The sequence below is a fragment of the Lepidochelys kempii genome, chromosome 2 (assembly GCF_965140265.1).
Source record: "Lepidochelys kempii isolate rLepKem1 chromosome 2, rLepKem1.hap2, whole genome shotgun sequence".
In the NCBI taxonomy this organism is placed as follows: Eukaryota; Metazoa; Chordata; order Testudines; family Cheloniidae; genus Lepidochelys; species Lepidochelys kempii.
The window spans coordinates 116798266-116822917 of NC_133257.1; the positions used below are offsets into that span (position 1 = coordinate 116798266).

Here is a 24652-nt window from a genome sequence, read left to right on the forward strand (position 1 = left end):
GTAGCTATACATACCCTATATGCTGCCGCAAGTGGTGTGCAGAGTAGACAAAGCCTGAGCATCTCAAAATATGGTTAAAAGACTTATAAAGTTTCCCATTAAATTCTTGAGATGGCAGGGACCTTTTTGGAAATAGGCTATTAGAGGCATCTCATAAGTCATCTGTACAACTCTAGATATAGATTGGTAGAGGCTGAAAGTTACCATCATCGTTGGCAGCCTCACTCCAGTTCCTGGCAAAAAGGTCTCCACATCACAAAAACAGCTACCATGTTTTGCAGTCTTTGCAGAGAGGCCAAGGATCTGAATGGCCACAGAAACTCAACTACCCCAACATCAAAAAGCCTGGAAATGAACAAGCAGGGATCCAGTCAGTTCCCTGCTGCCACAGGATCCTTCAGCACTCACTAGCACACCACTCTAGTAAGGCACTAATCCTGCAAACAATTAAGCTACATCTACAGTATAGCACTTACCGCGATTCAGCTACATTGTGGCTAAGATTCTCTAAGCCGATGGGCAAGAGCTCTCCCATCAGCCTAATAACTCCTGCCTCCAGGAGAGGCAGTAGCTATGTCAGTGGGAGAAGCTCTCCCGTCAACATAGTGCTGTCTACACCAGCGCTTAGGTCAGTGTAACTTACATCGCTTAGGGGTGTGAATAATCCACACCCCCGAGCAACGTAAGTTATACCAAAGTTCCCTGTAGTGTAGACAAGGTCTTACTTTTGCTTAACTTTATTACTATGGAGTAGTCTCACTGAAATCAACAGAACTGCTCTTGGTAGTAAAGTAAAGCACATGTAATTGTTTGCAGCTGCACAGTGTGCACGTCATTTGACTTTTTAACTTTGTAAACCCTTTTTAGGCATCTTCCCTGCCTCCCAGGCCTAGAAAAAAGTGCCTCTCCTCAACAAGGCCAACAAAACAAAATTTGGAAAAAAGATTTGATAAATTTATTAAATTTCCCAGGAAAACCTCTTCCCAAGACTGATGTGGTATGTGAAATTTCAGGGCAATTGATTTGTTTGTTTGTTATATAGGGCTTATAATGAGAAGCGAGCTTTCATTTTAGCTATGGAGGAGCTATCATTAGCCTTCATTCTAACTAGAAAAATATTTCATAGCTCTACTTCATACCTTTATTCCACACTCTTCTATCTAAATACATTGAAAAAAAACTTGCTTTATTAGGAGGAAAACAATAACATCTTAAATTTAACAACTGTTTTATCAGCAGGAACTACAGTAGATATTTATGGCTTTATTAAAATTTAAAATAATAACCATTCATAATGATTATTTACATAAATGAACACAACAACAGCCACACTGGGTCAGACCAGAGGTCCATCTAGCCCAGTATCCTGTCTTCTGACAGTGGCCAATGCCAGGTGCCCCAGAGGGAATGAACAGAACAGGTAATCATCAAGTGATCCATCTCCTGTTGTCCATTCCCAGCTTCTGGCAAACAGAGGCTAAGGACACCATCCCTACCCATCTTGGCTAATAGCCATGATGGACCTATCCTCCATGAATTTATCTAGTTCTTTTTTGAACCCTGTTATAGTCTTGGCCTTCACAACATCCTCTGACAAAGCGTTCCACAGGTTGACTGTGCATTGTGTGAAGAAATACACCTTTACCCCGATATAACATGACCTGAAATTACACGAATTCCGATATAACGCAGTAAAGCAGTGCTCGGGGGGGGGGGGGGGGGCTGTGTGCTCCGGCGGATTGGCGCGTCAGCGTGTCTAGCTCCGACACGCTGCTCTGAGCGGCGTGTTAAGGTGCTGGGCTGGGGCTGACGGATTGGATAAAGGGCAGAGGGCCTTGGGGGGTGGTCAGGGAGCAGGGGGGGTTGGATGGTTTGGAGGTTCTGGGGGCGGGGCGGTTAGGGGATGGGAAACGGGCATTGGATAGGGTGTGGGAGTCCCGGAGGGCCTGTCAGGGGGCAGGGGTGTGGGTGGGGTCGGGGCAGTCAGGAGACAGGGAGCGGGGTGAGGGGGCTGGATGAGTCGGAGGTTCTGAGGGGTCAGTCGGGACAGGAAGTGACTATTAATAACTGAAATGCTCAAGGCCAAAGTAAGTTCGATATAACGTGGTTTCACCTATAATGTGGTAAGATTTTTTGGCTCCCGAGGACCGCGTTATATTGAGGTAGAGGAGTACTTCCTTTTCGTTTGTTTTAAACCTGCTGCCTATTGATTTCATTTGGTGATCCCTAGTTCTTGTGTTATGAGAAGAAGTAAATAACACTTACTCACTTTCTCCACACTAGTCATGATTTTATAGACCTCTGTCATATCCCCTCTCAGTCGGGGGCCACTCCGCTTGCGTGTGCAGTGGCTCCCGGAAGCAGAGGCATGTTCCCCCTGCAGCTCCTATGCGTAGGGGCAGCCAGAGGGCTCCGCATGCTGCCCCGGCTCCAAGTGCCGCCCCCACACCTCCATTGGCAGGGAACTGCGGCCAATGGGAGCTGCAGGGGCAGCACATGTGGACAGAGCAGCGCACAGAGCTGCCTGGCCACGCCTCCACATAGGAACCAGAGAGGGGGACATGCTGCTGCTGCTTCCAGGAGTTGCTTGAGGCAAGCGCTGCCTGGAGCTTGCACCCCTGAACCCCTCCATGCCCAAACCCCTGCCCCAGCCCTGATCCCCCTCCACCCTCCAAACCCCTCAATCCCAGCCCAGTGCACCCTCCTGTACCCCAAACCTCTCATCCCCAGCCCCACCCAAGAGCTAGCACCCCCAGCCAGAGCCCTCACCCCCCCATGCCCCAACCCCCTGCACCAGCCCCAATTCCCCTCCCGCCCTCTGAACCCCTCAATCCCAGCGTGGAGCACCCTCCTGCACCTCGCCTCACCCCAGAGCCCGCACCTCCAGTTAGAGCCCTCACTCCCCACCCCTCTGCCCCAGCCCAGAGCCCCCTCCTGCACCCTCAACTTCTCATTTCTGGCCCCACCCCAGAGTCCGCACCCCCACCCAGAGACCTCACCCCCTCCTGCACCCCAACCCCAATTTCGTGAGTGTTCATGGCCTGCCATACAATTTCCATACCCAGATGTGGCCCTCGAGCCAAAAGGTTTGCCCAACCCTGGTGTAGACACTATCTTCACCAATGGGAGGGATTCTCCCGTCAGTGTAGGTAATCCACCTCCCCAAGAGACAGTAGCTAGGTCAACAGAAGAATTCTTCTGTCTGTCTAGTACTGTGTACACTGGGGGGTTAGGTCTGCTTAACTACATCACTCAGGGATGTGGATTTGTCACACCCCTAAGCAGCGTAGCTATGGCGATATAAATTCCCAGTGTAGATGAGCCCTTAGTTAGCTAGCAGTTTTCTAATTTCCAAACTTTCCTGTAACATTTGGCTATAAAGAAAGCAGACAAAGAAGCAAAGAGAAAGAGACCCCGAGAGATCAGGGCCCAATTCTCAAATCAATCTGTAACCATGTGCCTGCAAATTGCATGCATACAAACCAGAAAATTGTGGATCTATGTACCCAATTCACATATACAGAGATAGGTTTCGCGCTTGCAAGAACTGGGAGAGCAATTCTAAAGACTTTTTTTTTTTTTAAATCTGGTCTCTGCTATCTCTGTAGAGATTTTGTATGAAAACATACCAAAGCGTCTGCAGAACACTCCAAAAATGGCACTCTGCTCCACAACACGCAGGTCAGCCAAAAGAGAGAGCTCAAGACCCCCGGCCACTGCATATCCACTTACTGCAGCAATCACTGGTTTGGAAAACTTCATTCGGGAAGGACCCTATCAAAATAAAAGATATATTAATACATTCATACCACAGTATACATACCAAAGACCCAATCCTGCAAACACTGTTGGGTGTAGTGCTTAATATAGGATGGAGGTTTATTGACTTCAGCGGGACTATGCCTTGTAATAAGCATTTACAGGATTGGACCATATCTAGGATGGTTGCAACCAGCACATCAGCTAATGCACCCACATATACTAACTTCCATTTATTATCTTGGTTTTGCTGTGATCAATTTACCTTTTTATTAATACAGTCTACTTGATTTATTCGGGATTGCTTTACTGGGATATATCCCTGGGTACCTAATTAGCCTAATGAGACTGAATGACAATGATTGCTGTTTAATCAGGACAGCAGTAGGAAAAATTAATAAGACATTTATCCAGTGCCAGTGGGTTAAACTGGTGTTAAAGCAGATGTTCACAGTCGTGAAATTCTAAGCTTCCATCACAGAAGTTGCCCTGTATAGATTATGTAAAGATACAAACCAAATGATGACCTCAGATACATCTGTACGACTCCATGGTCTTCCAAACTTTACTTTAAATTTGAGCACGGACCACTGAGGCATAATCTGAAGGCAAAAAGGTTATACAGGTGCAGCCAAGGGCACAATTTTGCTAACAGAGCCTTTATTACTGGTTATGATGTTCAAGGTAGAAAGAACCCAGCTACACTTTCAGAGCCCATGTTGAATTTTTAGGGCTGACCATATGAAAGACATTTTACTTGTCAGCTGAGCAAGTTTTGATATCAGGGAGACACTGTACATATGGAAGGAAGGAAATTCACTTCTTAAAGAAGGCATTTCATCCTTGATTTGTTTCCAATGTGTTCAAATTTCATGATATACACTGCAATCATATAACATTTGAATGCCATAATTATGCATATTAGGACTGTATTAAGGATCAAGCATCAGTAATTTAGAGAAGTAGTCAGTATGCTAACAGACCAAATGCAACCCACAGCTGTTAGCGTTAATACAAAGGCATGCCTCTGAGAGACTATTGGGCTCAGCAAGTGAAAGACACAGGACTGCATACTGTGACCTATAGCCTCGTGGCTGTCTATTAAAAATATGTTGCACTTAAATCACATCTTTCATCAGAGGACCTCGAACTCCTTTAGAAGGGCTAAAAAGTTTTGTTATTTATATTATAAAGATGGAGAAATTGAGGGACAGTTAAATAAGCTATTTGCCCACTCAAATTACCACTCTTTCATGAACACAACAATTCAAACAGCAGGATTATTTTGCTTGTATACGTTGAGTCTCAGACAAGATTCTCAAAAACACTCTAGAATAACTTTCAGGAAGAAAAGATTTCATTCTATTTGAGTTATACACCCTCATCTGTCAAAATGCTAAATAAATTTACAGATATGAGAAGCAGCAGCAAACTTCAGACAGGAATATGCACTACTCTATCCAGTGAGACTGACACCTTGTTTTCATCTCAGCTGGAGAAGCCTAGTGATTTTATTGACCCTCACTCTATCTAAGATAAGAACAAAACTGACAATGTATGGTGATGACAGGTTTCAGAGTAGCAGCCGTGTTAGTCTGTATTCACAAAATACAGTCTCTAAGGTTAGTCTCTAAGGTGCCACAAGTACTCCTTTTCTTTTAATGTATGGAGAATGAATTCTGATACCCAAGTATCTAATTCAACATTTTGTTTTCTGAGACTACTGATTTTATCAACATGTCACCATTAATGTACTTCTGGCGAACGTGCTGTATATGGAAACATAAATCTCTCAGTGCCCATATAAAGTGATGTTCAAAGCATTGAGCACAGCTATCTAACATACTGAAAAAAAGCACTTACCTAACACCTCCACCTTACAAGTGGTCTGTCTTTAGCAAGCTTCCCCAGTTAACCTGAAGTTCTTATGCTTTCATATGTACCTCTCCTACATCGCCAGCCTTAGCAAGTACGAATATAAAGATACTCATTTTTAGGAGGCAGAAAGATTCTTCTAACTTCATAATCAGTCTGTTTCTGAGCAAAACAGTGAACTCCTGCACCAAAGTCTTCATGGTAGAGATACCATGCAAATGGAGAATGACTGGAGTCATATTAACATTGGTGAAAATCCTGCTTTCCAGATGTGACTAAGATACCTACATATGATACTGGGCCAAAGTTTTCTTTACCACTCAACTTAAAGAAAAAATATGATATACCATGTTGGAAAATAGTTAATAGATCTTTGGATCCTGTCTATCCCTCAACAGTCTCTGCCTATTACATTTTCATTTGAACTACAAATGACCCTGTGCCACAATCATGTAATTCATATTTATATAAACAGAGGGTACAGTATATATAATTTCCAAGATGTCTAGGAGGTGATGCATCATAACTAAACTCCTACTTTTCCTTTGGGGAAACAATCCCATTTGTTTTTAGTTAACTTCAAAGAGGACAAGTATATTTTCCCCTTTTTGTGTCTGCAAGTTAACAGAAATTTGTCACTTGTTTCCATAAATCAGGATTTTAAAGTTTTCTTGTCTATCAAAAACAAAACAGCTGCCTCTCACACATATAGCAAAACAAACTGAAACACAACGATCTGGTCCTGCAGCAATTTCAAGCCATGAAAATTGACTTTAGTTTCACTGAATTGCCCAAAATCTCTCCACGCTGCACAGTTCTGTTTCCAAGTACATACCATGGGACCAGGACATTTGGTGACATCTTGTTCCAATTTGATTGAGGTTGGGTTGTGGGCCAGCTCTTTCAAATCATAACCAGCGCAGAAATTACCTCCTACAAAACACCGCAAAAATTAGACTCCGCAGCAATGAATCCAGGAAAGCACCAGTGTGGGGTCAGTGGAGCTCCAAATATTCACATTTTTTCCTTGAGGTTTGTCCAAAGAGCTGCTTTTGGAGTGGCTCAAAGGACCATTTTCTTTTATTCAGAAGCTTATTTAACCCTGAAAGCCTTGTTGAGAGTCTGCATCAGACAATTTATACACACATCTAAGGAACAGATCTGGATCAGAAAATGTATACGTATATCTCAGACAAACATCATTTCAATATTTCTGTCCATCCATTTAGTGACAGCAGCATTTTGCTACAATGTGACTTTCAAATGGGATTATTGATAATGAAAGTGTAGCCACACCTACTGTCAAAGTTGCATGAAAATTTCCATTGTCAAGGGGTCATTTTCAGCTCCTTACCCAGTGAAGCTGGTTTCAGGGCACATTATGCCACACCAAAGTGGCGTATAATGTATAGTACATCCATCCAGTTTTATGTGAGAGACTTAGGCCCAGATCCACAAAGATATTTAGCCCCTTAACTTCCATTGATTTCAATGGAAGTTAGGATCCTAAACAGCTTTCTGGATCTAGGTTGTTTATTTATTCTACCTTTAAATTTTTCTGATTCATTTTGAAGTTAATATTCTTGTCAAGTGTAAGACTTAGCAGAGTTCTTGTCCATGACTAGGGCTCCTATATCCTAGGGTGATACAAAAAATAATAATTGTTATTATTACAGACACAGGGCCAGATCTTCAGCTGACATAAATTGGTATAGCTTAATTGAAATCAGTGTAGTTGTACCAATTTACACCAGCTGAAGATCTGACTCATCAATTTTAAATTATATTTCAACAGGAAGTAGCACTTCCATTACACCTGTCTTTTTCAGTTGTATAAAGGTAAGTCAATGAAGACAAAGGATCTGATTCTCATTTATACTCCGATCCCTTTTCATCACTCTGGCAGCACAAAAGGGCCTTGAAGTGGGTTTAAAACCTATCTAAGACGGTAGAAGAAAAAAGTTGTATGATATTCTAAGGAATTTGCAAAACAATGTAAGGCCCAACAGTACCCACTGCCTGAAAGGCTACAACATGCCAAATGTGTCCATAAGATTGTCTTTTTAAAAGTACATTGAACTATTTGTTTGAAAGCTAGTGGGTGTCATATTTTAAAACATTAAATCTAACACATCTAACACACAAAAGAAGGCAGGGTAAAAAATTGTCCAGGCAACCTTAATTTTACCATCCCACGGCCCGAGTGCTTCCCTCTGGGCTCTCAACATATTTTTAACTTCATCGTTTCTATTGACTAGACTACAGCTTAACCAGGTACTGTTGAGTCACATCACTAATGAGGGGGAAAGACTTCCTAATAGTAATGTAAGTTGGTTCTCCAAATGGTTTATTTCCTCCATAGAGGCACATTATTAAGCTCATGTTATCAATACATGGGATGTGGGATCCATGAAACATAGACTTAGAAAGCTTTAGTGTGCATTTCAACATACGTCCCAAGCAAACAGTTATTTTTTAAGTGTTGGGCTAACATCACCAACTCAGGACCATATCCTCATCCGGTCCTCCATTAATGTCAATGGAGCTACACCAACATTCAGCAGTTGAGGATCTGGCCCTCAGGTTGTGTACTGAGATCTGAATTTAAGATCTGAAGCAACAAGGAGGAGGAGGGAGACTATGAGCGTGTGGAGAGATAAACTTGTAAGAGAACTTCATTTACTGATAAATCAGCCTATTTTCTCTTTAATGGGTTCACCTCCACAGATCTCATCTGTTATCAGATCTGTTATCTGTTCTGAATTGCTCTGTGGAAGAAAGTGTCCATGCCAGGCAGCAATGCTTACAGAAAGCAGAAAGGGAGAGTCTAGGTAGCAGGTCTCCTGATTCAAAGGGGCTATGATAATTCAAATAATAAATAACAACAATAGTCAGAGAGATGACATCTCACATGAGCAGCACACCAGAATTTGGGAATGTAGGCTATAAATAGCTGATCCGATTGATGAAAAAAGAACAGGTTTAGGGTGAGGTGGAAGTCTCTCTTTATTTTATGAGGAATGACTTCACCAATGGACAAATGATGCCAGGGAAAGAAAGCAGATAAAGGGCTTAATTGTGCCTTATCGGCACAGCCTTGCATTGGGAAGGCATTGCAGAGCCACACTGCCCCAAAGAGAACCCAAGAGGCATTCTGCCTCAGAGAAAACATTCTTCCTGTGTATACAGAGATAGCATGTACGCTGCTATAGGGAGCTCCCCTAGTCAGTGTGCAGGGATACAGTCATGACCCTGCCTAGTCCCTGTGCCCTCTGGGGCACCATGTACATTGCGAGTAAGGATGGAGCAATCTTATCACTCCCCTAAGCACAGGGAGTGCAATGCAGGTTGGACCTTGCAAGGGTAGTGGAGGAGTGGGGAGAGGATATTTGTGGCACTGTGCACTCAGATAAGGCTGGGCAGAATTTTCCCTTTAATTTTGAGATGATTTTGTTGGAACTCCAAAACCTGCTTGGTAAAGAATCTGGAAGGAAGAGAGGGGGGAAAAAAAACAGGAAACAGTGAGACGATCTCTTGCATACGCAATAATCTAATTATTTTACATTAAGGTAGCGTTTCCCTTACAAGAAAGGCTGCATGACAGCAGTTAACGCAGAAGCCTGAAAGGAGGAAAATATAGTAACACAGGATGAAATTTAGTTCCCAAGGAAGAGTTAGACACCTGACTAATAAATGAATATGAAGAAGCTCTCATGAAAGCTGTTACTGTGAGATACAAGAAAGGAGGAGTCACTGAATGTGGAAAGCCAACAACTACTGTATAAACACATATTGCTATCCAAAATCCAGTCTGAGCTATGGTTAGAAGATAACTGAGAATAACATTTTCATAAGTGCTAAATTCACCTAGGAGTTACACAAAATTACCTAGGAGTTACACTGACACAAAATTAAACTCTTTCTTCATTCAAGTTAGCTGTGTGAGTGAGATGAAGGAAATACCAAGTCTAGAAATCTAAAAGAAATCCATGTCAGAAAATGAACTCTTGGGAGAAAAGTTTTCATACAGGTTTGAATCAAACAATCCATGTTCTGGTTAAGGAAATCTCCCAAATCATTGTTGTAAAAGCATGACCCTGAGTATGAATTAAAGTCCTATCTACAAAAGCCAGATAACAGCTGTGGTTAAGCAGGTTTTAAAAATGGTTGTGGCTGAACTGGGCTATAAGCCAGTTTGGCCAGCCAGTGTGGACCTTACCCAATTATGCTAAAACTAGGTTAAAACATATGTTCTAGCCACAACCTCTAAAGTTTCTGTAAGATTCCTCCAAGGGATGCTGCAAAACCTATTTCTGTTTTATGTTCCAAATCATTAGTCAGTGCAATAGCATGTAATAGTGGGTATTAAAGACTCTTAACATAAACCAAATGAGTGTCATTAGCTCTCTAACACTTTATCCAAAAAAATAGTTTATGTGACGCTGTGTAAGTTAAGCATCTCCATGACAATTTTCAAAACACATTTAATATTGGGGAGATGAATAATGAATATAAATAAGTGCAAAGTAATTTTGTTTTGAAAATTAACCTCTGTTAATGGGAATGAGGAACAAGAACAACTATGCTATTAATGCTGAAAGAAACCCTGTGCTCTCTGACAAACATGAGACAAGGTCTCCCAAGACTAAATCATTTGTGAATGAGACATGAGGACAGCTTTCTGCAGTGCAGTATGACACAAGTTATTGCACTCAGGGCAATATTAATACAGTAGTCTTTACAGTTTACTAGGGTAGTCCTGTTTGCATCTCAGTTTTCAAATAAACAAGAGAAAACATCAAGTTACTTCACAATACACCATCAGCTTTTACCTATAACAGATCAAAGTTCCTTGGGGGAAAGAGATGGGGACACTGGTGGTGTTCACTATTCCAGAAATGGACTTTGAAGAAAAAAAAATCTCTCCCCTGCACTAACTCTCCTGGTCTTAGTTCTATTGGGGCAGAGGGCAGGAGGGAGAAGAAGATTCTCTCACAGATGTGGGCAGCAACTAAACTACTTCTCGGACACGACTGCGATCTCCAAGCTACAATAACTTCTGCAGCACAGACTCCCTTAAGAAGGCCCAGCAGATTCGTGTAGCCAGGGATCAACTAGCAAACCTCCTACTCCTCCCCTGTGTGCTGGGGCACCGTGTGCTTCCAGGAAGATGGGCTTTGTAAGGCACAAGAGCTTCACGCCCATGGCATGGAGCCCAGCCCCGCTCCAGCCCTGGGGAACCACGCAAGTCCCGCTGCAGGCAGGCCACTCTACCTCCTCAAAGGAGTGTGTGGGGAAGAATTTGCCTTTATGTCATGTAATACAATACGTGTTATTCCTATATTTAAATCTGAGGTTCTATGAAGAGCAGCAAGGCCACCTAATCTCACATAGGTGCCCAGAGGCCACAAGTTGCATGTTTAAACCATTTGGGCTGTGGCAAGACTAGACAGTGGTATCATATGCTAGCTGAGATTATGAAATAGCTTCTTAAAAAGTAAACATAGAAATAAATATCTTCTGATGGTGAAAGAAAGTGAAAAAAACGGTCTTTTGGCACTGAAGATCCCGGTCTAATATCAGCATTGCACTGACTTTTTAGTAACTCTCCATATTCTCTTCCTTTGCAGATGCCAATTTTATGATTAAACACTGAATAAAGGCTGCATTCTATACGGATGTGTCATTTAAAAGAAAGTGAAGACGAAGTAAACAGGAATTCATTTCCAGGGTTCTCACTGGTGCATGCCAAAAACCTATTCGCCCTTCCACCCCCTCCACTTCCTTATCACTGAAAGTATGCCTCCTCCACACAGCTACTCGCAGCAGAAAGAGTGAATTCAGACCATTTCTTGCATGACTGAGGTATCGTTTCTTCAGAGTTCTAGAAGTAGTAGAAAGCACTGCTGCTCACTGCTCCACCACAATGAAAATCAAAACATTGAAACCCACCACATTTACTTTAATATTCAACTGTACGACGTACAGAAATCCCCTGCTGTCTCTAAAACATAAAAGGCCACAGAGCAAGAACCTCCCTGATACAGTTTAACAGATGGAACCACTGTACTAGGCTGCAAAATTCAGTGTTCTAATTCTCTCTGTTAAGTCAGTTAGGGTGGCATAAATAACCCATGCATATGTCCTGGGGATGTAAAGCTTTAAAATATACACACAACTTTCCTTTTTTAGTCGACAACAATTTCTGTAATTTTCCCAGGACTTCAGTAGTACCACTGACTCCAGCCTAACACCTCTTTTCTATTTGAATAAGAATGGTCATGTATTAATATTAAGAATGTATTAGTTTTGTTAGCATGTATTCAGCTTCATAATACTTAATACATACAGAATGATCATCAGTCTGGAGACAGAGGACAGAAAAAAATCCCCCAAACACTCCTAGGCTGAAGTTTTCAAAAGTGACTTGTGATTCTGGGTGCCCAAACTGCAATACTTTAAAGGGGCCTGATTTTCAGAAAGCAGGCTCAGCACTTTCTGAACGCTAAGTCCCTTTATGGTATCTCAATTTTGGGCACACAAAGTTTGAAGCACCAATAATAATAATAATAATCACAAGTCGCTTTTGAAAATCTTGTTTTTTCAGAAAAAACAAGAAAGACAAGGAATATAAGTGTTTGCCAGTAATACATGGTAGCGCCCAGATATCGGACAGTCATTGCTTTTGTGCTGATACTTGGTTTGGGAGTTAGGATGCTGAGTGAGAGGAATCATATAAAGGCAAACTGAGAAGTCAGAAGAGTGAGGCTAGAGAAACTATGAGATGTATGAACAGAGCCAATAATCCAAAGTCATACCCACTGTAACTCTACTGAAATCAGTGAAGTTACACCAGGGGTAGATGTGGCCCAGTGAGTTTTTCTTGTAGTGAACAACAGAGACTGTTTTGTAAAATGGGTAGGTGAGTCTGTTCTTGCTGAACCTTACACACCTAAGAGGTCAATCGTTACATATACTGGCATAAATTAAGTAAATACCACAGAGAAATCCACAAGCCCAGTTGCCTTTGATAACTCATTCCCAGCGGAAGACTGAGGCCTGGTATACACTGCGGGGGGAAATCGATCTAAGTTACGCAACTTCAGCTACATGAATAACGTAGCTGAAGTCCATGTACTTAGATCGACTTACCGCGGTGTCTTCACTGCGGTGAGTCGACTGCTGCCACTCCCCCATTGACTCCGCCTGCGCCGCTCGCGGCGGTGGAGTACAGCAATCGACGGGAGAGCGCTTGGGGGGGGGGGGTCGAGTTATCGTGTCTAGACTAGACGCGATAAATCAACCCCCGCTGGATCAATTGCTGCCTGCCGATCCAGCTGGTAGTGTCGACATATTCTGAGCGTCATTGATTAAAATTTAGTGAATCTGGGCCAGAGATGATAGATTAAATTAAAGAAAATACAAACGAATGAACTCAGCCACTAAATCCTATTATAGGCCCATGTCAAAGTGAAGGCTGATCTAATTTTACAAGAGGAATTCTGCTCTAGGAAACTACCTGCATGGTTTGGAAAAGTGTGGGAATCTCCAAATACAAAACTCTAATGGCAGGTTGGGTATTTGACTTGTTCCTCCCCTGAGAAAAATAAATGTCTTCTCTCAAAAACGAGACACTATAAAACTTTAAAGTGTTTTGCATTTTGTTTGCTTGTTTTTTTAAGGAACACGACCTAGAAATGAATTAATTTGCATCAATGACATCTAAAATCTCACCATTTAAATGGTTACAACTTTAGAGTCTTGGGTGCTGAGCTATTTATATAATAAGATACACATGCATGTGTGCATTTTAACTAAAATGGTTAACTAGAGCAAAATAGACAGGGTAGATTTGATTTAATCAAATTGATGTTACGTCTGGAGACACAAATCCACAGTTTGAGAAATGCAAAACAAATTAAGCATCTCTGATGGTATCTTCTAGACTGAACACTGAGTCCCATTGGGTAGATAGAAAGATTAATCTAAATAATCTATACAGAAGACTATGGAACCCCGTAAGATTGGGTCCCCAATCCATGAACTATTGGAACTCATTTACAAAACTTTTCTTAAGCATTACATGAATATATTGTCTCACACTATAGAATTTGAATTTATAATCCCTATTCCATGATGAGATATCCTTGAGCTATAATGACACACAGTATCTTAATTAAAACTATCTTTACATAAGTTTTTTCCTCAAAAAGCATTTTTTCAAAAAAAAAAAAAAAATCATTGATTTTTATCCTACCTGAAAACAGATCTCCATACGTAGTGGTGATAAAAGCATCTCTGACTACTGAGAGCTATCAAGGCAGGCCAGATAATAGGAAATAACAGAGGAACGCACAAAAAGTTATTAAAATAATAGGAACAGTAAGTTATAAATACTGATCCTGTAGAAGTAAATGGGAGGTGACTTGGCCAGGATTTGACCCTGCAAATGTAAAGTGTCTTTAAACTGGTGTGGCAGTCACTGCTAGGAACTGCTGGAATTGCTACTAAATGTTCTGACTGTAAAAAACTAACATGATATTTCCACCATGAATGTGAATGTTTTCCTCCTCTCTGGATAATGACAAGACAGCTACTTCTAATTAAAGTTTAGCAATGTGTCTCTTCTTATTTTGCTACCTCCATCTGACAATTCACACAAGTACTTTCATATACTCTTTGAAGTTTAGGGGGAGGTTGTTTTTTCCAAGTGCTGGGTTTTATGTCTCAATCATCCTAAATTCAACTGCAGCGCTTCCAAGATAAATGAATAAAGCAAGAAAAAACTGCACATGCATCTTAGATAATATGCATGTTCTCATTTCCTGTTTTGATTTTCAGATACATGTGCCTTGTCTTACCCTAGTCCGTGGGCACAATAAGTCATTTGTATTGGACAAAATAAGTCATTGGGAGGTTTTCCGTCACCTAGAGTAGAATAAATTCAAAATATAAAGGATTTCTCAAAAGTCACACAGCACCTGAGCAGTATAATTACAATAAAAACCCTCCAACAGTCAGATTCTCAGTTAATGAAAATCAGTGGAGCTATGTTGATTTATACCAGCTGGGTATCTGACCCTCAATCATAATTATCATGATATTATACCTATTTCAAAGAACAAAAACAGGAATTTGTCTCAAATTTTATTAGCTTATAAACAACTATTACTCAAGGGCACATTTTACAACAAGCATCAAATGAATTCATTTAGTTGTATCTAAAATATTTTACCTCTTCATAACTTTAAGTTCAGTGTATAAGTGAACATGTACATTGACACAGTCAAGAAAGCATGAGTTATAAAGCTTAGCAGCATCTGGGAACAGCTGCTATTTTGCTGAAAAGGCAGCAATATAAACAGTGATGTTTATTAGAAAAAAGAGACCCTGACCAAAATCAGGTTATAATTAACCAATTCACTGCTTGTGAAGGTATATCGTTGCCAAAATGTTCAACAGTGGTCATTTATTTTGGGTTCCTCCATTTCTGAATGCCAAACCTAAGACAACTTCGAACTGATTTTCCAAAGCGTTGAGTATTCACATCTCCTCTGGAAGTCAGCATGAGCATCAGAAGTGTGAGTAGCACCTCTGAAGTTCATGACCAACATGTCTCAAGCTGAGCACACAAAATATGAGGCATCCAAAAATCAGTGTCCACTTCACTGTCTGTGAAACTATAGTAGGAGTCCAAAAAAAAAAAAAAAAAAAAATTTCATAATTAGGGTCCTGCTCCTACAGACTCACAAGTAACTTTGATCCTGCAAACATTTTACATATAAGTTATTCATGGGCATAAAGTTACTCACGTGTGCAAGTGTTTGCAGAATCATGCTTTTGGATGTAAATCATACTTCACTATTCATTTATTCAGTTGTGTGTTTAGATTGATAAGGAGACATGGCATGGGTTAAATAAACTCAAGAAGGCCTTTTCGTCACCTACTGTTCAAACAAGGTAGAGCCGTCTACCAGACCTCTCTGTAGAAATTAATGCATTCAATTTTTTTCAAAATTGTAGAAGATCAATCTCAGGAGGAAGAGAATAGCCTTGTGACAGTTTGGGGAATATGTTTGTGTCAACATATAAATCCCTAATATCATTTATGGTTGTAACAGCCATTATGAATTAGATCATCCATTTGGTGGCAGGGACCTGGCATGTAGTGAACAAACTATGTCTGGAGAAGTTAAACAGGGCCATCAACAACTGAATAGCTTTGCCCTGAAAGGCCAATGGAGGTTGCTACCAGCAGAACCACTGAGTTTTAAAAACTCTTTGCGTAGCAAGCCTTGGGAATTGGGGGACAGAAAATCCCCGGCACAAGGACAGAAAAAGAAAAGATGTTACAGATTGCTTTTTAAAAAGAGATGAGCACTTTGGGCAAGATAGTCAGCCCGTCACAAGAAATAGAGGACACAGCTGGAGAAGTGGGCACAGAACAGGCTTTCCCTTTCCAAGGAAACTGACCAAAACCCTAAGAACTCTCAGAAGCAGTGAGGACTCTGGCCTCTCGGGGGCAGGAGAGGAATTGCATTCATGTGTTTATTGTTTTGCCTACATCTGTAATTCTGCTGTGCTGTCTATGAGTAAAGTATGTGTGTTTAAGAAGTTCCTTTATAAAGTCTGTGTTCCCTACTTTAACTGCCACGTTTCCCCAAAGAGTTAAACTATAAACTAAAGTGCCCCTGGGGATGGAGCTATGGGGAAACCATGCACAGACAGCAGGGGAGCTTCAGCACTGGTCTCTAGGCTGAAGGCAACTACACTGAGGAGTCCCACATCCCAAAGAAGAGGGCCAGACAGGAAGTCTGCATGCCAGGAGCATGTCCTACAGGCTCAGTCAGACAGTGACTGGACTCTGCCCTGACCCAGATGGCTGGAAAGCAGGTTGGATTCAAATGTTGGGTCTGATTATAACAACCTGGTGACCACCCACTGTGGGGGAGGGGGAAATAAGGCAGGGCTATAACAAATCTCACCTATTCCATGAAGTACAGCAACAGTTAGTGAGGTATCATCTTCAAATGAGGTGAATGCCTGCAGAAGATTTGCTGCAGTCTCCTGATTCACAGCATTCCTAGCTTCCGGCCTGTTGATCCCAATTGTCATGATGGTTCCATGTCTTTCAGTGACTACATTTTTCTTCCCTGTGTGGGGGGGAAAGAAAAACAATCAGCGTAAAAGTATATTTACATTCCTTTTAGTAAGTCATTAATACATTAAAAAAGGGGTCTGAAAGGCTTAAAATGTTTTACTATTAGACAACAGAGACATTTAAAATAAACAGACAGAGGTAAATCCAACATATTACTTTTACCACTTATCATTCCTTCATGAACATTTTTAAACATTTTAATATATAGTATCTTTGCCAGGCTTGTATTTAAGCAACAGTAAATAAGGACAGAAGGTATTTCCTGAGAATTTATACAATGACCAGCTGTGACGAGTGGACTGTCTCAAGCACAGCTGGGGATCACTCTTCTGGGTGAAATGCGCTGTGGTGTCATTGTTATTGCTAAAAAATGAAGGGAAAAAGTTATTTTTAAATGCAAGAGGTAGTTTCAACTGGTATTGGAGGTAAAGGAATTTCTACAGAATTAATGTTAAGCAAAGCAGGCAATCAGGTTGCTTAAAACAGCCCTCAATAACCCATTTTACAATAAACATTAGCTTCTAATTAGATAACTACCAAGAATGTTTAATGTAGTAAATAATCATATTTACCTCAAGATACAGTAACTCTCTCTTTCTACCAAAATAGGAAACCAAGGGTACAATTCTGCTCTCAGTGTAAGTAGTTGGATTATTTACTCTCTGCAGTTTCTTACTAAGTGTGCGTACTGTACCCAGCACAATGAGGTCTCGGTTTTAGCTGGGGATTCTAGGCACTGCATGAATTTACAAGGAGCTATTCCAGAACACAGCAATGAAACTAGGAGCAGAATTTGGCTTAGTACCTGTAATTTTACATATATTCTAAATGTTTTCTTTGTACTTAATTGAAAATCTAAGTTTTTCCTTTAAAGCAGTAGTCTACAGGACCCTGAAATCTGAAGTCCAGGAAAAAAAGTAACAGATTCTCATTGGATTTGGATCTTTTGTTGCTTGCGTGTCACAGCACTTTTCAAGTTACCACTGGTGTATGAATCAGTAGAATAAATATCCTAGATTAACTACTGGGGGATGGGAAAAATCTTGGTTAATGATCTGTTATTTCTACAGTATTGTTTTTATAGTTATGTTTTAGTTCTGCCATAGCTGTGCATGGTGCTTTACAGTTAAATGGCGTAAATTGGCCTCATTTCCCTGCTCTCGATAGAACAAATCCGATTTACAAAAGCTGAAGTTCTGGCCCAGTTATTCACTTCTGATGGGACAGTCAGGAAGACCTTTATACCTAAGAGATCATATTTTTCCATGTTCCACACTATCACAGCTGTAATTGGCAGAGGTTCTTCCACATAAAGGAGAGAGGGGAGTCTCCCAGCAGGATATTTGCTGTGAGGAGCCCTCAGCTTTGGAACCCAATTCCCCCATTAGTGCAAAACCACCTGAGTCTGTGGACAGTCAGGGAATACTGCATAGCTATCTATTTACACAAGTTTGGGGGGATATAAGGGATGGTGTTTGTGCAGAAAGGGGCACTTGGGGAGCTTTATTTTATTACGATTTTGGGTGGAGGAGAAGCTGTTGGCTATGCTTCTGAAGTTATTTTAAGTTATTGGCATAGGCTCCTAGAGTCCAGGATAGGTGGTATACATTTTACATTGAAAGAAATAAGAACTGCTGTCGGATTGGCTAGAGTCAGATAGTTTTTACTAACCTCAGATGCATCCACTCAGGATGCATTTATTTGTTTGACATATGTGATCTGATTGATTAATATTACTCTAGATCTTAATATTGCTCACCGCTAAGGAGCCTAGGCAGCAGAAGTCTACTAACTCATCACATCACTGTTTTAGCCAATTATGAGCCAGGATTTTTCCCTTCGGATGTAACAGCAGCAATAAGACACTCCACTTCCCAGGGACTGATCCATTCCTAGGGTGATTAAAATAAAATCAGCCTTTATTCTCACGTTTTATTAAACATATTTACGGCAGTCTACAACCACCCCAAATTGCACAGATAGCATTTCATTTTAAATGCATGGTCATCCATGTATACTTCTAAAGCTTGACTCTTTCTGCGTGAAATTCATCTGTGTGATGGGTCAGCACAAATCCTCTGACCCATACAAATCCCACTTAAGGTCTCAGAACAGGACTTCACCCTTCATGAAGCATAGGGATTAGAGAAGAGAGCAGACTGGGGCTTTAGAATCAAGAAATTCATTAAAAGCAGCAAAGAATCCTGTGGCACCTTATAGACTAACTGACGTATTGGAGCATAAGCTTGGGGCTTTTACAGATCTAGACCAACACGGCTACCCTTCTGATACTTGACACCATGCAAGAAATTCACTGCTATTCAAAAATGAAACACCAAGCTAGTGTTGGGGCTCAGTCAGTAGAGCATTGTATCCAACAGCAATTCTTTAAGAGTGCAGCACCCTAACTTAAAAAATAAATAAAAAGTTTAAAAAAAATTGAGTCACCTGCTGTATAGTTTACCATTTATGCATCAGTTTCATTTTGTCCAGTGCAAGGTGAAGACCACTCTCAAGGCGAAGCATCTATCTCATGAAGGAAACATAAACAGAGGTCCTGCAACCATCACTTCTCCAACTAGGATGATAACAGTCCTTGTCTAAAGAACAGGAGGACTTGTGGCACCGTAGAGACTAACCAATTTATTTGAGCATGAGCTTTCGTGACAAAAGCTTTTCGTGATTAGCTTTTGTCACGAAGGCTTATGCTCAAATAAATTGGTTAGTCTCTACGGTGCCACAAGTCCTCCTTTTCTTTTTGTGGATACAGACTAACACAGCTGCTACTCTGAAATAATTTGTTGTCTGCTATCCTTTAGTCTCCATTCTGTTGTATGCCTCATCGGGGCAGATTCACTGGTACACTCACCAGCTCTGTGCCACTCCGATGACACAAGGGGGCCATAAACCTGGCTGAAGTGGGTTATCAGCTGCTCTGTAAGGGGATAAAGCAGGCAGAGGGGAACACTGAATCTGGACCATTGTCTTCAGGACAGGGTACAGTGCTGTTTTTCATGCGGAGGTCAAATTTCCAACAAAAGAAATGGAATGTCATCAAGACACATGAAAACGTGCGGTCCCCAAATAATCAAGAATTTCTGTTTTGGTTTTCAAGTCTAATAAATCAACTGCTCAGAGCCCCCTATAAATCAGCTTAGAATCTGCAGCTCCCACCAGACGCCCCACCTTGGGATACATTACTCAGAATTTAATGCTGATCCTTCCCTAAAGAAGGATTCGTCCTAGAAACGGACATTTGATATGACCCGAAAGCCTCTCGAAGCGAAGGGAGCTATTACTGCTCAGCGCGTAAACCGTGACATTTACTGAGGCCCATGGGGTGAGCGGGGCCTCCTGAAAACCACGCAGGCTCCGAGACGCCTGGCAGCGCTTGTAGTCTAGCGGCGTGGGCGCGACTGCAGGCGCGAAGCAGCGGTGAGGGACTCCTGTACTCTAGCGGCGAAGGGCACGGGGTGGCTTTGCCGCTCCCTGGGGAGTTCGCCTCCACATCGCACGCTCCGGCAGCGGCAGCCGGGGCGGCGCTGCTCCTCCCTCCCTTCCCCGTTAAGTGTTGTCCCGTCAGCAACCCAGTGAGCACTGCCCTCTGCCGGGGACACAAACCTTCGCCTCCCGGTGTCCCTGCTGCTGTTGCCGCCCGGCGGCTGCCCAGGGCCCCCCTGAAGAGGAGGCGCGCAGGGCTGCGCAGGAGCTGCCCGGACATCCCTTTTCAGCGACCCCGAAGCCGCGCCCCGCTGCCCCCCGGGCCCGCGGAGGGTACCAGCGCGCAAGGCGCAGCCCGACCCAGCTGTGGCCCGCACGCACGGACCAGCCTCCCACGTGGCCTGAGCGGCTCCGGCTCTCTACCCTCTTTCAAAATGGCCCCGGTCCCGTTGTTCCCGCCCCCCCCCCCCGTTGGTCTCGCCACCACTGAAGCCGCAGGCTGCCCCCAGGGAAGGTAGCCGCCTCTTCAGCTGTCCGCAGGCGGGGAGGGTCACTGGGGAGGCAGCTGCCATTGGAGCCAGTGGGTGCTGATCTCTGGCATGTAACAGGAGTATCGACCATTGTTAGCCCCTGGACCCAGATCATGCGACCGTCCTTGGGCCGGGAAGTCCAGGGTCCAGTCTTCTGCTGGGTGTGCCAGACCCTTGTTCCAGCCCGGCTCTGTGAGAGAGCAGGGGAATGTGCTCCCTGTCCTTATCCCCGGCAGAACTGCCCCCTGTTGCTGCTTTAGGTGCCCTCTTTGTACTAGGCACTATCACAACTGCATGCCACCACATTGGTGGCAATGAGTCTTCATGAATTCTAGGAAAAGTGACCAGGATTAAATATTCATTTTTGCAAATCAGACAGACATTACTGGCTTCTAATCTCTGTTTGTATTGCCCTCTGAACCTTTACTTGATGAAGGGGTTATGCCACCGTAATTATACTAGGAAAGTTAACGCAGTGTAAGGCCACCCTCTATTGTAGACACAATTATTCCAGTATACAATTTCCTCTAATAGAAGAGAAATAAGACATAGCAGTAAAACAGCACCTTTGCACCGCTATAACTACATAACACCAGAAGTTGCATTAGTATCACTATTCCAGCGGGGCGCTGGAACAATTTTATAGTATGGGTGCTGAGAGCCCTTGAACTAAACTGTAAATCCTGTACATGATGGAAACCACTTCAAGACAGGGGGTGTGGCAGCACCCCTAGTTCCAGCACCTATGTTAATTCCAGTAAAAATCACACTCCTAACACATGTAAAAAGAACAGGAGGACTTGTGGCACCGTAGAGACTAACAAATTTATTTGAGCATGAGCTTTTGTGGGCTACAGCCTACTTCATCAGATGTATAGAATGGAACATATAGTAAGAAGATATATATACATACAGAGAACATGAAAAGGTGGAAGTTGCCATAGCAACTCTAAGAGGCTAATTAATTAAGATGAGCTATTGTCAGCAGGAGGGGAAAAAAAACTTTTGTAGTGATTATCAAGATGGCCCATTTCAGACAGTTGACAAGAAGGTGTGAGGATACTTAACATGGGGAAATAGATTCAATTTGTGTAATGACCCAGCCACTCCCAGTCTCTATTCAAGCCCAAGTTAATGGTATCTAGTTTGCAAATTAATTCTAGTTCAGCAGTTTCTCATTGGAGTCTGTTTCTGAAGCTTTTCTGTTGCAAAATTGCCACTTTTAAGTCTTTTACTGAGTGACCAGAGAGGTTGAAGTATTCTCCTACTGGTTTTTGAATGTTATGATTCCTGATGTCAGATTTGTGTCCATCTATTATTTTGCGTAGAGACTGTCCGGTTTGGCCAATGTACATGGCAGAGGGACATTGCTAGCACATGATGGCATATATCACATTGGTAGATAACACATGTAGTTATCCTGATTCAAAATCTGTGCATAGACCAGACCAAAATTGTGTTTTGTCAAGTGCCAGGCATAGGAGAAGATTTAATCAGGTATCTAGCTGACTTCAGCTGGGCCAATATGCCCTGTAAGTTACCTATGAATTTCGGTTTGTTCAAATAATTACATGCAACAGTTGGGAATGAGGGGTTTTGATGTGTATCTGTCCGTAATCACTAAGATCATTCAAAGTGACATACTTTTTCAAGAGCGTGCTGAACATACACTCATTACAGTGTTACAGGTCAAAACCAGGAAAGTGGTAATATTTAAAAAACTTTGTAACTCTTGCCAGTCAAAAATTGTATGCTATCTTCATGTCTTCTCTAAGATCAGCAACATAGTCCTCAAACACTAAATTTGAAGCTTTGTGCCAGTGTTCTTGCACACTGGATGTTAATCGCATATCTCTATTTTCTGTTTAACTCCGAGTTTTGAAATGGCATTAACCCTGAGCACTCATACCCATTGTGATCATTCCCCACACTTTCCATTTCTGCTCGTCTGTTAGATTGATCAAGTCATCCTTTCCATACTACTCATGTCTGCATCAGTCATTCAACTACTAGCTCCATTACAGTCTATAAGTAAAAAGAACAGGAGGACTTGTGGCACCTTAGAGACTAATACATTTATTTGAGCATGAGCTTTCGTGAACTCCAGCCCACTTCAATGGATGCATAGAATGGATGTTCTATTCTGTATATGTTCCATTCTATGCATCCGATGAAGTGGGCTGGAGCCCACGAAAGCTTGTTCTTTTTGCAGACACAGACTAACATAGCTGCTACTCTGAAACCAGTATTTCCTGCTCCCCATCTCCTTTATCTTACTTTTATTTCCCTAATGTGCTATTAGAGCTTTGCGAAGTCCTTGGTTTCACCTGTATTAGCCACTGTGGATCGCCACAGATCCAGTTCTACAAGCTTTATTCTTGTGTAGTCATTGAAACAGTTGCAGAAAGGACTACAGGAAAGTCCAGCTTTTCTTTCCTTTGTTTTTCTCCCATCTTTGCCATAAAACAGTGCTTCTGTAGTCAGAGATAGCCAGCTGGAAGCTATCTCTGAAATTTTTAACAAGTTTAGTGTTACCCTGGTTACCCTGCTGAGCTTTGCCACACTCATCAGGTGATTGTATCAATCGAGCAGGTGACCCACATCTACCATTTAACTGGCAGGCAGTTGTTCAGTAATATATTAATTACATACAGAACATTTTAATAACATGTAGGTACATTGCAGCCTGGTTCAATGGTACTTGTTTATTAATTGAAAAAAATTCATTACTTAGTGCAGGGGTGGGCAAACTTTTTGGCCCTAGGGCCACATCGGGTACAGAAATTGTATGGAAGACTGGTTAGGGAAGGCTGGGGGAGGCTATGCCTCCCAAAACAGCAAAGCATGGCATGGCCCCCGCCTCCATTCCAGCCCCCAGGAACTCCCACCCCCATCCAACCCCCTCTGCTCCCCACTCCGACTACCCCCTGGGACTCCTGCATCCTATCCAAACACCCTTGCTCCCCACCCCCTGACCACCTCCCTGGAGCCCCCCATCCAACCCTCCCGCTCTCCCCACCCCACGTTACCTAAGGGGAGGGGGAAAAGGGGGCTCAGTCCTTTCCCTGTGCATTTCCCCTGCTGGTTTGGCTGCTCTCCCTGGCATTCGGACAGGGCTCGCTCCCTGTCTGGGCTTGGCTGCTGGGGACAGGGGCCAAGCATGCTGGAGGTGGAGGGGGGCTCTGGCTTGCTCTGCCCCTGTCCCCGGCAGCAAGGCCCAGGCCTCTTGACAGCCGCCCTGCAACCCTCCCTGCTCCTCACTTGCCCCTGAACTCCCTCTGACCACGCTGCCCTGGAGCACCAGGTCTGGCGGCGCAATAGCCATGCCGCCCAGCCAGAGCTGTAGCCACGCTGGCCAGAGCTGGGGGAACTATGACTGCGAGGGAGGCAGGGAGGGAGGGGAGCAGAAGGGGAGGGGCCAGGGGCTAGCCTCTGCCCCGCTCACCACGCTGCTGGGGAGTTGGGCTGGCTCCTCTGCAAACCTATCCTGACCCCGCTCCCTGGCAGGAGCTCGGGAGCCAGAGGGAAGGGTCCTGCAGGCTGGATGTGGCCCGCAGGCCGTAGTTTGCCCCCCTCTGGGTAGATATAGATGACCAGGTAATGCTGTTTTCCTAGGAGCCAAACTGGCTGTTTTAAAGTGTTACTAGTCTTTTTTTTTTTTTTAAATGATTACCAAATAGCAATTTTGTATATTCTTTAACTACGGGCAAATATTGGTTAAAATGGCTATGCCTTTTAATTATATGCCCGTGTTTTTTCTTAATGGAGAGTGAAAAGGATGGCAGGTGGTCACACAGAAGGTCTATCATACTTGAGTGCATACCCTGCACGACAGTTGTAGATGAGCTAGCTGTAACCTCACACTGGGTTTACACTAGTGTCACTG

The 24652-nt window shown here is 42.8% G+C and overlaps 1 protein-coding gene across 1 annotated transcript in view; it reads right to left on the reverse strand.

The window, feature by feature from the left end:
- Positions 1–20679, reverse strand: part of LOC140907016 (enoyl-CoA hydratase EchA19-like) — a 32983-nt gene extending 12304 nt beyond the window's left edge. Inside the window, exons 1-5 of the mRNA XM_073332092.1 lie at positions 20417–20679; positions 19665–19730; positions 16620–16787; positions 6470–6567; positions 3630–3774 (exon numbers count right to left, since the gene is read on the reverse strand). Of these exons, the coding sequence (XP_073188193.1) occupies positions 3630–3774; positions 6470–6567; positions 16620–16787; positions 19665–19730; positions 20417–20516 (577 nt within the window). The 5' untranslated portion in view covers positions 20517–20679. The remainder of the gene's footprint in view (positions 1–3629; positions 3775–6469; positions 6568–16619; positions 16788–19664; positions 19731–20416) is intronic.
- Between the last annotated feature and the right edge of the window lie 3973 nt (positions 20680–24652).